This window comes from Malaclemys terrapin, chromosome 17, assembly GCF_027887155.1.
Source record: "Malaclemys terrapin pileata isolate rMalTer1 chromosome 17, rMalTer1.hap1, whole genome shotgun sequence".
Taxonomy (NCBI): domain Eukaryota; kingdom Metazoa; phylum Chordata; order Testudines; family Emydidae; genus Malaclemys; species Malaclemys terrapin.
In genome coordinates, this window is record NC_071521.1 from 6510033 (window position 1) to 6523234 (window position 13202).

Below are 13202 nucleotides of genomic sequence, written 5' to 3' on the forward strand. Positions count from 1 at the left end.
ACTAGAGGACAGGTGCTCTATAGACAGTGGGCCAAACTTTCTGATGGTGTAGATTGGTGCAATGCCATTGGCGTCAGCGGAGCTGTGTCAGTTTACACCAATAGAGAATTTGACCCGAGTACGTATTTACTTGGGCCCTGTTCATGTTCTGAGTGCAAATGCTGCGGCTGATGGTTAATGCTTTCAGATACTGAGGCACTGTAAGGTCTCTTAGCAAAAGTAGGCAGGGACGGAGGCAAACATTGCAAAAGCAAATTAGCTCTACCCGAGTTGCGTAGAGTGGCAGAGGCCTTTCTTCCCCTCTGCCCAAAAGCTGGGCGAGCTCTGTGGCTGAACCCTGGCCAACTGCCTGACTTCCGGGAGAGAGTCCTGTTGTGCTGAGCGAGTGCCAGCTGAGAAATTGGCCTTGACTTTGCAGCTGTGGCAAGGCAACAGATCTCCCTGTTGGAGGGACATGGTGGTTGCCCCGGTGTTGGCCTTGCTCTTTGCTTAGGAGCCTAACAACAAAATCCTTTTCTCTAGAGCAATTTAATTTCTATTTAGGTCCCAATTCCACAAACTGTTCCAATTCAGCAAAGTCCATCAGCCTGTGCTCAATTTTAAGCGGGTGTTGAATTCCTGTGGACTTTAATGTGACTTTAGCACATGCTTAAAACTAAGCAGGTGCTACCACGCTTTGCTGAATAGAGATGGACTTAAAAATGTGTGTCAGTGTCTTGCTGAACTGCAGCTTTAGGACTGTAATAATCTAAGTATTTTAGGCTGACAGGACGGAGTTTAGGGGTTGTGCAATTAGGTAGAGGTTAGTAAAATGAAATCACCATTGTGACAAGATGGCCGATGTTCATATGGTGGGTCCTGCACTTTTCTTCGGGGGGGTGGGGGTGGCTAAGATGCCACCCCTTGCCCCTGCTCTTGGGTGCTGAGGGCCCCACTAGTGGCCCAGGAAGGTGGTAGAGGAGGGAAGCAGGGGAGGGGTCTGGGTTTGCTCCTCGCTCTGAGTCCCAGCCCCTCTCAACTCCTGCGGGTCTCTTACCCTCTTCCCCCTTAGGTGGGGTTACCCTCAGTCCTTAGATGCTTCTAAATCTCACAACACCCCTCCAAGCTCCAGTCCTCTCTCCTTCCTCCTCCCCCTCTGACTGTCTGAAGCAGGGGGTTTATTAGATTCCTGACAGGGCCTTAATTGACTACAGGTGCTCCAATTAACCTGTAGCAACCCTCCCTAGTCTACAGGGAACCACACCTTAATTAGCCTAGGGCTTATATATTTCCCCTCTAACACTCTGTCACTGCTCCCTGGCCCTCTGGTATGACACCATACACTAGACCACATTTTATTACAGCGCCAGTCACAACAAGAGTTATCTGGACTTTGTCCTCTCATCATATGGAAACCGTGCACTGAGTGTGCCCAAGAGAATTTCAGCCCAGCTCCTTCCAGACTAGCTGAGACTTGCAGACCATGAGGGTCCCGGTTACACACAGGCTCGCAATGCAGCTGGACTCAGCTTGGTGCCGTTGTTTCCTGTAGAAGCGTAATGCTGCTCTGCTTCCCCACAATTATCTAGCCCTTTCTCTGCCATTTAGTCGGTCTATTACATGCATTAGTTGCATTTTGTCTTAAACTGGATTGTAAATGAGTCTGGGAAGGTACCTTGCTCTGTGTTTTGTGCAATCCCCAGTGCAATGGCACCTCAATCCTGATCTGGGTACCTGGGCACTACCCTAATATAAATATCTGAGATGATTAATGGGCGTTGCTGTGGGAAATCAGAATAGTTTTGCTCTTGGTGAATTTGCAGTCACCAGGAACCTTACCGCTGTCGTTTCCATTCTCAGGAATCGGCATGGCTTTTGTTTTCCGAGCCTGAAAACTTCCATGTAAAACTGGTCCCAATCCTCTAAATTTAGCGTCTCTGCCACCTGAAATCACTGAATGTCGCATGGTTCCCGCCCAGATCTAGACTCCCGAGAAGAAGGGAGAGCCGAGTGGGGGTGGGGGCTGTGCCAGGAGTTTTCCCAGCCATGGTGACTATGGCATAGTGAGGACGCTGCATGTATCTAATTGGAAGTGCAGAGGCAAGAGGAAGTATGATAGAGAGAGAGACGGAGACAGAAAGTTTGGGGACTCTAGAGTCAGAATCTAAATCCATTTTCATCCGTAATATTCTTGATGTAATGGTTTCATAAAATGAATTTGCTGGAAACTCAGAGACTCTCTTCAGTGTTGCCAGCTCTCATGATTTTATTGTCAATCTTGCAGTACGTGGTGTATTTTCCTGATGCTTCAGCTCCTGGAGTCATGTTAGCTTGTAAGTCTTATCAGCTTTCATTTAAGTTTCTAGCCTTCATGGTTGCGGAGAGAAGCTTGAAGAAGTGACCCAGGCATATCCCAAAGGTTCAGAAACCAGATGGCAAAGAAACAGAACCCAAAACATATTATTTGGTTAAATCTCATGGTTTTTTACGTCAATCTCATGATTTTTTGAGGGGGGGACTTGTGATTTTTTTTTTTTTAAATGTTTGCAGTTGGCAACACTGCTACAGAGGATCTGGCTAAGATTCTAGTCTTGTAGCACTACGACGGCATGGTGTCTAGGTTGGTATCGCGTGGCTCTAGCTATTACTAACTGAACTGCGATAGTGTTTTGAAAAAGCAAACAAACAAAAGGGAACAAAACATGTTCTGAATCTCAAGGACATCCCGGCTGCAACATCCTGTCCTGTTGACTTTATATCACTCCAGTTAACAGGAGCCGGGGTCTGCTGTGGATTGAATTTTATCTGCATGACGTTAATGCCGACAATAGGTGACAGCCACTTCATGCAAGTCCATGTTGTTGTTTTTCAGGAGCCAGGCCTAAGAGAAACCAAAGGAACAGCATGGACAGTTTAGACCTCTTGAAGTTCCCCTCCGAAAAGGTAAGCAAAGCTGTCTGTTAGAGGAGTCATGGAGGGAAGGGGCAGGGAGGCAGGACAACCAAATTCGCATTGGCTGGCCTAGGAGATTAAATATCAGCAGGACTCTATAATGGCTTGTTGGCTGACTTCATCTGCGGGGACATGTGCAATTAGTAGATCTCACTAGAGTTGCTGGGATTAACCAAAGAGAGTTTCTAGGGAGCCTGGAGGAGAGGAACAGCTGGGTGAGCTAAAAAAGGCACTTAGATGAAATCTGAAAAACTAGTGGCTGCACTTTTTGAAAAACAATCCTTCCTGGAGAGGACGATGGTTAGCTCTTGGTGGCCAATCTCGGTCCGTTTTACGCTGGGACAGGGCTGTCTTCAGGGTGAATGCGGAATGAGAGGCCAAAGGCAGGAGCCTTCACATTACCACTGAGGCTTTCCTAGGGTGACCAGATGAGGGAAAGAAAAAATCGGGACACATGGGGGGGGGGGGGGGAGGAGCAAAAAAAAAAAAAAAGCCGAGTCAGTCCCTGCCACCGGAGCGAAAAAAACCCGCTGCCAACGGATATCGGGACAATTTGCGTCCCGACCAAAGACCGGTCGGGACGTGGGACACACCCCAACACACCCTGAAATATCAGGACGGTCCCGATTTTATCGGGATGTCTGGTCACCCTAGGCTTTCCTGCCAGTGGCTTCTCCATAGGAAACGTTGGGTCCAGGCATGTTTCTTCTCCGTTCTGTCTCTATCTCTCGTGCTTACGCTCGTGTCTGAGCCACCTGGGAGACGCTGAAACCTCCCATCTTCAGGGGAAAAAATAATTTTCCTGTGAAACCTTCCCCAGGCCACTGACTTTCTTCTTGGGATTCTGCTGGCAGTTATTGCCTTTGTCACGGGGTCTAGTCATTCCCTCGCCTTGTGGAGATTTCCCAGGCCAGCAGCACTCTGCCTTGCTTTGAAGATAATCTATAGTAATAATTACCATCTAGATAGCCCTTTCCATCCATAGATCTCAGGTGTGTCAGAATTATCACCCCCTCCTCTTTACAGATGGGGAAACCGAGGCACAGAGCGGGGACATGGCTCACCCAAGGTTGCAGAGTGAGTCACGGGTCAGGGTAGGCCTAGCAAGCAAAGACCATTTTCCAAAGATACGTAGGCACCTGAAGATGTAGATGGGTGCCTAATGGAGTTTGACACAAGTGCCTAACTCTCACTGGCTTTCAGTGGAAATCAGGTACCTAACCGGCTATGGGGTTTTTGCAAATTCTGCTCGGCGTCCGTCCGTAGGTGCTGGAGCTGGGGGTTCTACCGCACCCCCTGGCTTGAAGTGGTTTACTGGGTTCACAGTGGGTTCAATGGCTCTCAGCACCCCCACTATAAAATCTGTTCCAGCGCCACTGTGTCCGTCTGCATCTTTAGGCACTTAAACACCTTTGTAAATCTGACCCCAGACCTCTCGAATCCCCGACGTGATCGCTGCCCCTTTAATTCACCCAGCCATTGACCGGGACACATTGTGCTCTGGAGCTGGAGTGGTGCTAGTTGTGTCAGCCTCCCCCAGCGCGGCATTCAGGAGCTGTGACGCCCAGGCTGCGGCACTTGAGATCAGAGAGGCCTGAATGAGCACCCGGGGGATAGTCGGTGCTGAGTAACCGGATGGCCTTGGGGACTCTCTCACTGATGTGTGGTTTGCTGCGTGCTTCAGTGTAATAGCTGAGCCCTCCGGCAGGGTTATGAGCTTCCAGAGATCCTGCTGAGAGGCTGGAGTAAACCGGAGCTGCGCTGAGTTCTCCCATTCTCCTTTAAGTGGCCCTTGAGGAGAGAGTGTATTTTGGTCTCTTCCTGGCGGCCTCATCAGATGTCAGATGCGTTGTTCCTTCTGCTCTTCAGCCCACTTGGAGGGAATGTGATTATAGCCCAGGAGGGGGCATCCGCTCTGAGCTCCCAGTGGGGGAAGAGTGATCGGATTAAAGCTCACATCTCTGTCTCATCTCTTCAGTCTCTCCAACCCCTTTTCCACCCCATCGCCCAATTCTCTCGCCCTTTCCTGCCCTGATCCCTCGGTCACTGTCACAGATTCATAGATGTCAAGGCCCGAAGAGATCATTTTAGATCATCTAGTCTGATCTCCGGTATAACGCAGGCCTCAAATTTCAGTTACCCCTGTATTGAGCCCAGTAACTTGTTTGACTAAAGCATCTCCCAGAAGGGCATCCAGTCTTGATCTAAAGATATCGTGGATAGAGAATCCACCCCATCCCCTGGGGATTTGTTCCAATGGTTAATCACCATTGTGCTCTGTTATATGATTTGATTTGTCTGGTTTTAACTTCCAACTTTTGGATCATGTTGGATGGAGAGTGGATAAAAATAAATGATTTTTTTTAAGGATTTTTTAAATTTAAATTTAATGCAGGTTTATTTTTTTAAACAAACCTATTGAAAATTAAATGTGAAATTGACAACCTATGTTAAGGCCTCAATTTATTATAATCTATTAAAATAATTTAAATTAAATACCAAAAAAATGCTAAGCAGTATATGTTTGCTGCAGTGTTTTAAAGAAAGTCAGACCACTGAACTGGTAGGAGTCACTGGGTCAGCGCCCAGAACCCAAATTCATTGAAGTATTATATCAGTTTTTGACAACAGTAGCCTCTTCTGCTTGTGCGGAAAGAATATTTTCTTCGTTTTAGTTTATTCAGCCAGTTCAATTCAATGACCAGTTCATTCAAAGTTAAGAAACCAATTGGGAATTGAAAAAAACAGGAAAGCTTGTTTTCCTCTTCCAATCTATGAATAAAAACTAGGTGTGAGAGATGAGATCTACTAGTTCTAAAATCCTTGAAGGACATGGTGACCAAAAACAAGCTGTTCGGTTCATTAACTACAGATAATACTTCCTTTGTTTAATAGCTCATTTAGCTTAAAATGTAAAATATGTTTTAATAAACTGGTTATGTATCCAGCACTTTTAAGGTACTTTTATTTATGTCAGAGAAATGCTCTTTTTGTGCATTTTAATTGAATTTGAATTAACATCCAAATAGAGCATGAATACAAATCACAAGTAAATAAATTAATCATCATCTAGTAAATAAGAAATGGATCATTAACCATATTCTATTATAAAAATGTAAAAATTAAGAATCTGAATAAATTAAGTTATATAAATTATACTATATAATTGCTTAAATAAATTTATATAGATACAGGATATCCTTCTCGTTAGCAAAAAGTACCAAATTTAGAGTAAATGCTATATTTAGCTGCAAATCAACATGTTTTAGTGGTTACCAACTAATGAGATCAACCTTTAAGGAAAATAACTAAAAAGTAGAAATGCAAAGCATGATTTCAATCAGCAAGGAGTAAACCTCAATTTAAATAATCGATTTTAATCATCATTAAAATTGGTTGATTTAAATTTCTTTGATATAAATCAATCCACCCTGCTTGTTATGTCTCTCTCTGCCAGATTAAAGATCCCTTTAGTATCCAGTATTTTCTCCCTGTGAAGCGACATGTACGCTGTAATCAAATCACCTCTCCATTTTCTTTTTGATAAATTAAGCACACTGAGCTCTTTAAGTTTCTCACTCTACGGCACTTTCTCCTGCCCTCAAGTCAATTTTGTGGCTCTTTCCTGCACCTTTTTAGAAATATAGACACCAGAACTGGATGCAGTATTCCAGTATGGATCTCTCAAATGCTGTGAGTGTCAAACCCCTCCATGCTGTCCTGCACCGTTGCAGCCCCTGTCGGGTTCGGTCTGTGTCAAGGCGTCAGCCACACAACAGAAATAGCCATGTGTCAGAGTAGCCAGGTCAGTGAGAGAGAGTTTGTTTGTTAGACAGGGAGAGGGTGGGCAGTTGGATGCATCTGGGGGAGGGAAGTAAGGAGCAGGAGCCCGTGGTTGGGGCGGAGGTCTTAGTAGGGATTTAAAAACAAAACAAAACGTGGGGGGGTTGGAATGGGAGGAGCTTTATTTCCAGAAATGGAGGTTACGTGATCCAATGGGCAGGACACTGGACTAGGAAATTGGTTCCTCTTCCTGACTCTGACCTTCTCTGTGACCTTGTGCAAGTCACTTCACCTCTCTCTTGTCTCCGTTCCTTCATCTACAAAATGGGGATCGTAATACCCACCCTCAGAAAGGCTGTGTGAGTGGCGGGGCTGATGATGAATGTTTATCAGAACAAAGATGGACAGCAAGGCATGAAACAGGGCAGTCCGGTTGTCACCAGCTGCCATCACCCAGCAATCACCACACTCTGCTTGTCCATGGTAAGCTCCTTTAAGGAACAGCTTGTTAGTTGGGGGCACTTCCCCTCTGGGCAGACCCCCAGGGAGAGGGTCAGGAAGATTCTTGTTGAGAACTTCACACTTGCACCCTGAGCTAACTGTGCTCTGTCACTCCCCCTGCGCTCAGGAGAAACGCTCCTCGGCTCTGACATAGCTTTGAATCTCAGGGCATTGATCAGATTATCTGAGAGTCACTGCGGACTCCGCTGTGGTTAGTCATGCCGAGGAGGTGCAGATGTAGCAAACAGATGGACTCCCCAACAGTTCCATGGCTTGGACTTGCTGGAGCAGCAAGGTTCACAGCTCTGCTTCGAGGAGGGTTTCACCGGCAACAAGGTCAAGTTTTTTTGACTATCCTGCTGAAAGTGGCTCTTCATCTGGGGTCTCTTCCCTCCTGGCGGAAGCTTCTAGCATCCAGTGAGTCTGCTTTACTGCCAAAGATCTGGGCAGGCCGGCTGTGCAACTGATCTATTCTGCCTGTGAAGCCGCATGGGGCATGCCGTACAGACCTGCCCAATGCTATCTATCCTACTGAGCCACCGTTGGGGAAACTGAGGCACGGAGCAGCGAAGTGGTTTGCCTAAGGCTCCACAGCAAGTCAATGGCAGAGTTGGGAGTGGAACTCGGGTCACCTGGTTCCCAATACAATGCCATAGGCAGATGAGGAAAGAGTGTTCATGGTCCAAAAGGAGGAGCCGTTGGAATCCTGGCACTGTTTTTCTGCTTTCTCTGGAGGTGTCTTTTGTTGTCAATATGAAGAGCTACTGCATGTGGTTTTCCAACAGAGGGAGGTTGGTGAAGATGCAGGAAAGGATTCTAGAATAGGGCTTTGCCAGCCAACGTGGATAAAACTAAGAGCCATCAAGAGATCAAAATCCTTCATCCAAATGACTCTTGAACTTCGGGACGTTCAAAACTTGGATCCAGGTTAAATCTCTGCAGCTTGATCTCCTCTCTCTGGAACCCACGTGCCTCTGCTCTTCTTGGTCCCGTCCAGACGAAGCGCCAAAATACTCCACCTCCAGGAAGCCCATTCTTGGGAGGCCCCCCCGACCCTCTCTGCAGACTCAGGAAGTTCATCTAGTTCAATTGTGTTCAGACAAAACTATAACCTCTGCCTTTTGGGTCATTACTCACCTTTAACCCTAATCTGTGCTGGGCTCCTTGAGGATGGATGTCTGAAAGGGAAGAATATCTCCCTAGGTGTGGAAACAAGTGGATGGAAAGGGAGTGATTCTACTTCTGCAGTAGCTGATTCCTTTGTTGAGTTCTAAGGACCCTTTGTGTTTGCAAATCAGAGATGCCTGTTACTATCTGTAGGGTAAATGTTTTTTTCTATGACAATTACACCCACTACGGATGGAATTAAAGTGATTGAATCAATTTCTGGGGAGTTGGTTCAGAATGATTGAGTCACATGCGTCTGCCTGACCTGGTAGTTTTTCTCTCTGAGTAGTTTGAAATGTGACCAAGCTGCTGGGTTCTCCTCGGTTTCCTATAGGAAATCCTTGCATCCTGTTTATTATCCTTATTGAGCACTGTCCATGTGCTAGGTGGTTAGAGGAAGATGATGTCTCTGTCTCACGCGCTGCATCAGTGACTTAGACCAAGTTGTTTGTGCAGGATTGTTTGTGCTTTCGCTACAAATTAGTGATATCCTTGAAAGTCCCAGGTTCCATTTGTTAGTTGACACCACTCAAATGTTTTGCGGTATTGATCCAGCAAGGAACCAGGCCCCTTTGGGGAAGGGGAATTGACCGACCTGAGCAGGGTTTGAAAAGCAGCTATAGAGATAGAGAGCTGAGAGTCAGGAAAAGAGAAGGCAACTAGGAGACCTCTCTGATGCGGTGGATACCTCCAATCACATCTTAATACGTTGTCCTGCGATTGCAGCCAGGCCTGCAGGATGGTTATCTATGTGCCTGGTAAATATAATATATTACTGGTCTGGACTCACACACACACACACAATCTAAAATATCCCTTCCTCTCTAAACAGAACAACAGGTCCCCACCCCTTCTTATCCTGGACTCTTCAAGAATGATGATGTGCTCCCCCAAAATGCCAATGACAAGCTAATGTAAGCTGGACTAATTTTGTTTCCTGTGAATGATACGTCCTCTCCAGTAATGTATATTGTCCGCTACTAAATGGTGCATCCGTCACAAACTAGGGATCACCAAATAAAATTAATAGGCAGCAGGTTTAAAACAAACAAAAGGAAGTATTTCTTCACACAACACACAGTCAATCTGTGGAACTCCTTGCCAGAGGATGTTGTGAAGGGCAAGACTATAACAGGGTTTAAAAAAGAACTAGATAAGTTCCTGGAGGATAGGTCCACCAATAGCTATTAGCCAGGATGGGCAGGGATGGTGTCCCATGCCTCTATTTGCCAGAAGCTGGGAGTGGGTGACAGGGGATGGTTCACTTGATGATTACCTGTTCTGTTCATTCCCTCTGGGACACCTGGCATTGGCCACTATCAGAAGACAGGATACTGGGCTAGATGGACCATTGGTCTGACTCAGTATGGCCGTTCTTATGTTCTAAAATTTTCTATGCCTAACTCCCTGACACCATCATTATGCCTTTTAATCTACAGGTTAATTTCTTACAGATTCTAGATGTAAACCTGCAATCACCACGTTAAGCCTCAGCTGAATGATTTGTGCAATAACTGTTTCTTGTCCTCCCAAGGAGCAGAATGGGGATAGCCACCACATGGGAAACCTGAAGATCACAGGAAAGGACTTCTTGTCTCTGCCTGTGAGATCCAAGAAATACCAGGAGAACCAGTCCAGTTCAGAGAGGAAATCCCAGGATTCCAATACGTCACCACTGGATGCCAGTGATGTCCGACTCCAGGTGTCTCAATCGGTAGGAAGATGAGGGTTTGGGGGAGTTTCCCGACAGAGCTCTTTGAGCTTTTTTAAAATGTTCGTTCTTGTCACATGTGTAACCTGACGAGGCTGGAGACAGTGTGACCTGAATAGAGCACTGGACTTCAGAGACCTGGGTTTTATTCCCAGTTCTCCACTGGCCTGATGTGTGACTTTCAGCAAGTCAATTCACTGCTCCCTGCCTCAGTTTTCCCATCTTTAAAATAGGGATAATGATACTGACTTCCCTTTATAAAGATCTCCTTTTGAGATCTACTGATACAAAGTGCTCTGTCAGAGCTGTGGATTATTATTGTTAATAAGTGTGATGATGTGAACGATCCTATGGTTGTTTTTCGTTTGCTGTTTTTACTAGAGAGGGGACCTGAATTTCTCCTAAGTGTGGGAGTGTTAGCGTGTGAGGCTAACATTTCTAGCCATTTTGGCTGTCTCCGTTTGCGGGCCCCTAACTTGATACATGAGAGGATGCCTGCTCTTCAGGGGGCGAGTGCTCGGCACTTTCGGGGGATCAGACCCTTTTTAGGAGTCCCCACTTGAGTGTCCAAAATCACGGGTCGCTTTTGGAAAAGGTTGGCCCGTTTTTTGTTCTGAGCCCATCCCTGGGCTGGTGCTGATGTTCTCCTAGGGGCCAGAGCTCTGGATAGGCCCTGGGAAGTAGCTGAGTGTCATTATGTGCTGCTTCGGAGAGCAGGGAAGAGCGTAGGCCAGCCCCTCCTCTCTGAGGGATCGCTAGTGACTGCATAGCGGGGTTGGCAAATTTGCTCCGCCGTGGGAAACTGGGAATAAACAAGTTGGTGCCAGTTGTGTTCAATCACTGGCTGTGGTGGTGTCATGTGGCAGTTACGGCGTTCAGTGTCAGAAGTGGAGTTGCTTTGACTTACGCGGTTGGTCCCTGAACTGCAGAGGGTCCCAGTCTGGGAAACTGCTGGTGTCTTTTTGTGTATATTGTTATCCCTGAACATCAAGCTGTTCAGCACACAGTCATTTTCTGATTGTGTTGGTGGTACTGGTTTCCATTCTGACAGGCAGCTAATGGGTTCCCCTGCGGCGGCTTCCTGCAGCTGTGCGGGTTCTGTATTCAGTACCGCAGGGGGGAGTCAGACCCGCAAGCAACTGCAGGTTTCTTTATTGTGGGCAAGGTGGCTTTGAAATGTCTTCACTGAGTGATCTCAAATGAGGAGCTCTGATTCAAACAGGAATGAGATAAGTTCATAGAGGATAGGTCCATCCATGGCTGTTAGCCAAGATGGTCAGGGCCGCAGCCCCATACTCCAGGTGTCCCTAGACACCCGAGTGCCAGAAGCTCAGACCTGACGACAGGGGATGGATCACTCAATAATTGCCCTGTTCTGTTCATCTGGCACTGGCCACTGTTGGAAGTCAGGATACTTACTGGGCTACACGGACCATTGCTCTGACCCACGATGGCCGTTCTTATGTTTTTATCGTGTTCTTATGATTCCTCAGGTGGCTGTTCTGCGCTCCGAGCGACAGTTACGATTTAAATAATAAAATGGGCACTGCTAAGCCGTGCCGGCTCCACGGGAATGCTCCGTTCTCATGCACTCGCACAAAATCCTGCGGGGGAACATTTGAGTCCAAATGCGGAAAAAACAAACAAGCAAAGGACCTATTTTATTAGCATTAAAAACACTAACAACAATCAGGGGAAACCAAAGCTTTTTGTACGAGCTAGAAATGAATCTGAGCTGCAAAGTTTGGATCTAGACTCAAAACTTCCCTAGGGTTTGAGGTATTTGGATTTATCTCGACTCTTGCATTTGGGTTCCCTGGATTATGGTCTACTGGTCAGAGCCCAGGGCTGGGAGCCACAGACCGCCCTACGTAGGATATTTATCAGGACTGTGTCCCTTTAAGAGAACTCTCCGAGTTGATATCCCAGTCCCAGGCAGCACCTTGGAAAATGGGAGTCTACTAGGAAGAACGCTTTCCTCTGTTTAGCCGTGCAAGGCTGGTCACCAGCTAGGAAAACAAAGCTCAGCGAGCCAAAGAGGAGGCGGCGGCGGTACGGGGGCAGCAGAAGGAACACAGAGAGAGAAAACATTTCTGCCAGAAATAGCCTTGTATTTTTAACACAAACCTGCAGCCCCAAACCAAACAAAAGCCCAGCTCCAGCAAGCAGTCAGGCAAACGGCGTCCCCCCAGGAGCACAATGGCAAGTAAATAGGCTGCTGTGTGCAGTAGTAAAGGCCCCACTGAACGTCACTGACGGATGGTGACCTTGTGGAAGTCTTGATGCAGAAAAGCCGAGCTGTCTGCAAGCCACCCCTGGGAGGTGAAGGTTGGCGGAGGGGAGAGAGGGTGGCAATTGAGGAGTTGCTTTGAGGTTGAGATTCAGGTCTGAACCAGAACTTGTAACCCCTTTGGTTTTCCCCTCCCCAAATGCACAGGCCTTCACACACACACTGGCCAGCAAGGGGCAGAAGTGCTCACATGCGTGTGCGCACACCTGCGCTCTTTATTTATTGCTATTTCACAGGGAGGAACGTCGCACGTTTCAGACCAAAAGACAAGTTACTATCCTGAGTACTTTCCAATCCTGCAGACAGGGGGCGCTCTGCTCAGGAGGTTGTCGGCACTTTGAAATGTACTGAAATGGCTATATAGGCATGTCCACTGCAGGATTTATACCCAACGGATTAGTCCAGAGTAGCTATTTTGGTGCATTTCCAAGTGTAGACAAACCCATAGTGTTTACAGGATCAGACCCTAAGTTATACGCACATGGATCTATTTTTTTAAGGCTAGAAGGGGCCATTCTGCCTATCTCGTCTTATACATGTGCAAGCTCCCAAGCCTCTACCATAGAAATGTGCACACAGATTAGGGAAATCAGACAGTGCCCCGCTGGAGGTCCTCTGGAAGAGTTCTCTCTCCTGGGCAGTGGTGAGGAAGGTTTTACCTACCTATTGGCAATCTAATGCTGGTGTCAGCTGCACTCGCGAGGCAGAAGCCCCTTTCATGTCTTCTCTGGCCTTGCATAGAACGGGACGCGTTGCTTCACAGCCCGCTCTGGCTTTTCGGGCCGAGGTTTTTCTTCTACGCCTCTTTGTCTGTAATAT

The 13202-nt window shown here is 47.0% G+C and overlaps 1 protein-coding gene across 4 annotated transcripts in view; it reads left to right on the plus strand.

Moving 5' to 3' along the window:
- Window positions 1-13202, plus strand: part of GPSM1 (G protein signaling modulator 1) — a 147533-nt gene that overhangs the window by 93143 nt on the left and 41188 nt on the right. For 2 of the 4 annotated variants that reach the window (XM_054007265.1, XM_054007263.1), the window contains exons 10-11: window positions 2852-2922; window positions 9917-10096. In XM_054007265.1, the coding sequence (XP_053863240.1) occupies window positions 2852-2922; window positions 9917-10096 (251 nt within the window). The remainder of the gene's footprint in view (window positions 1-2851; window positions 2923-9916; window positions 10097-13202) is intronic. The other 2 variants (XM_054007264.1, XM_054007267.1) reach the window with 2 other exon arrangements.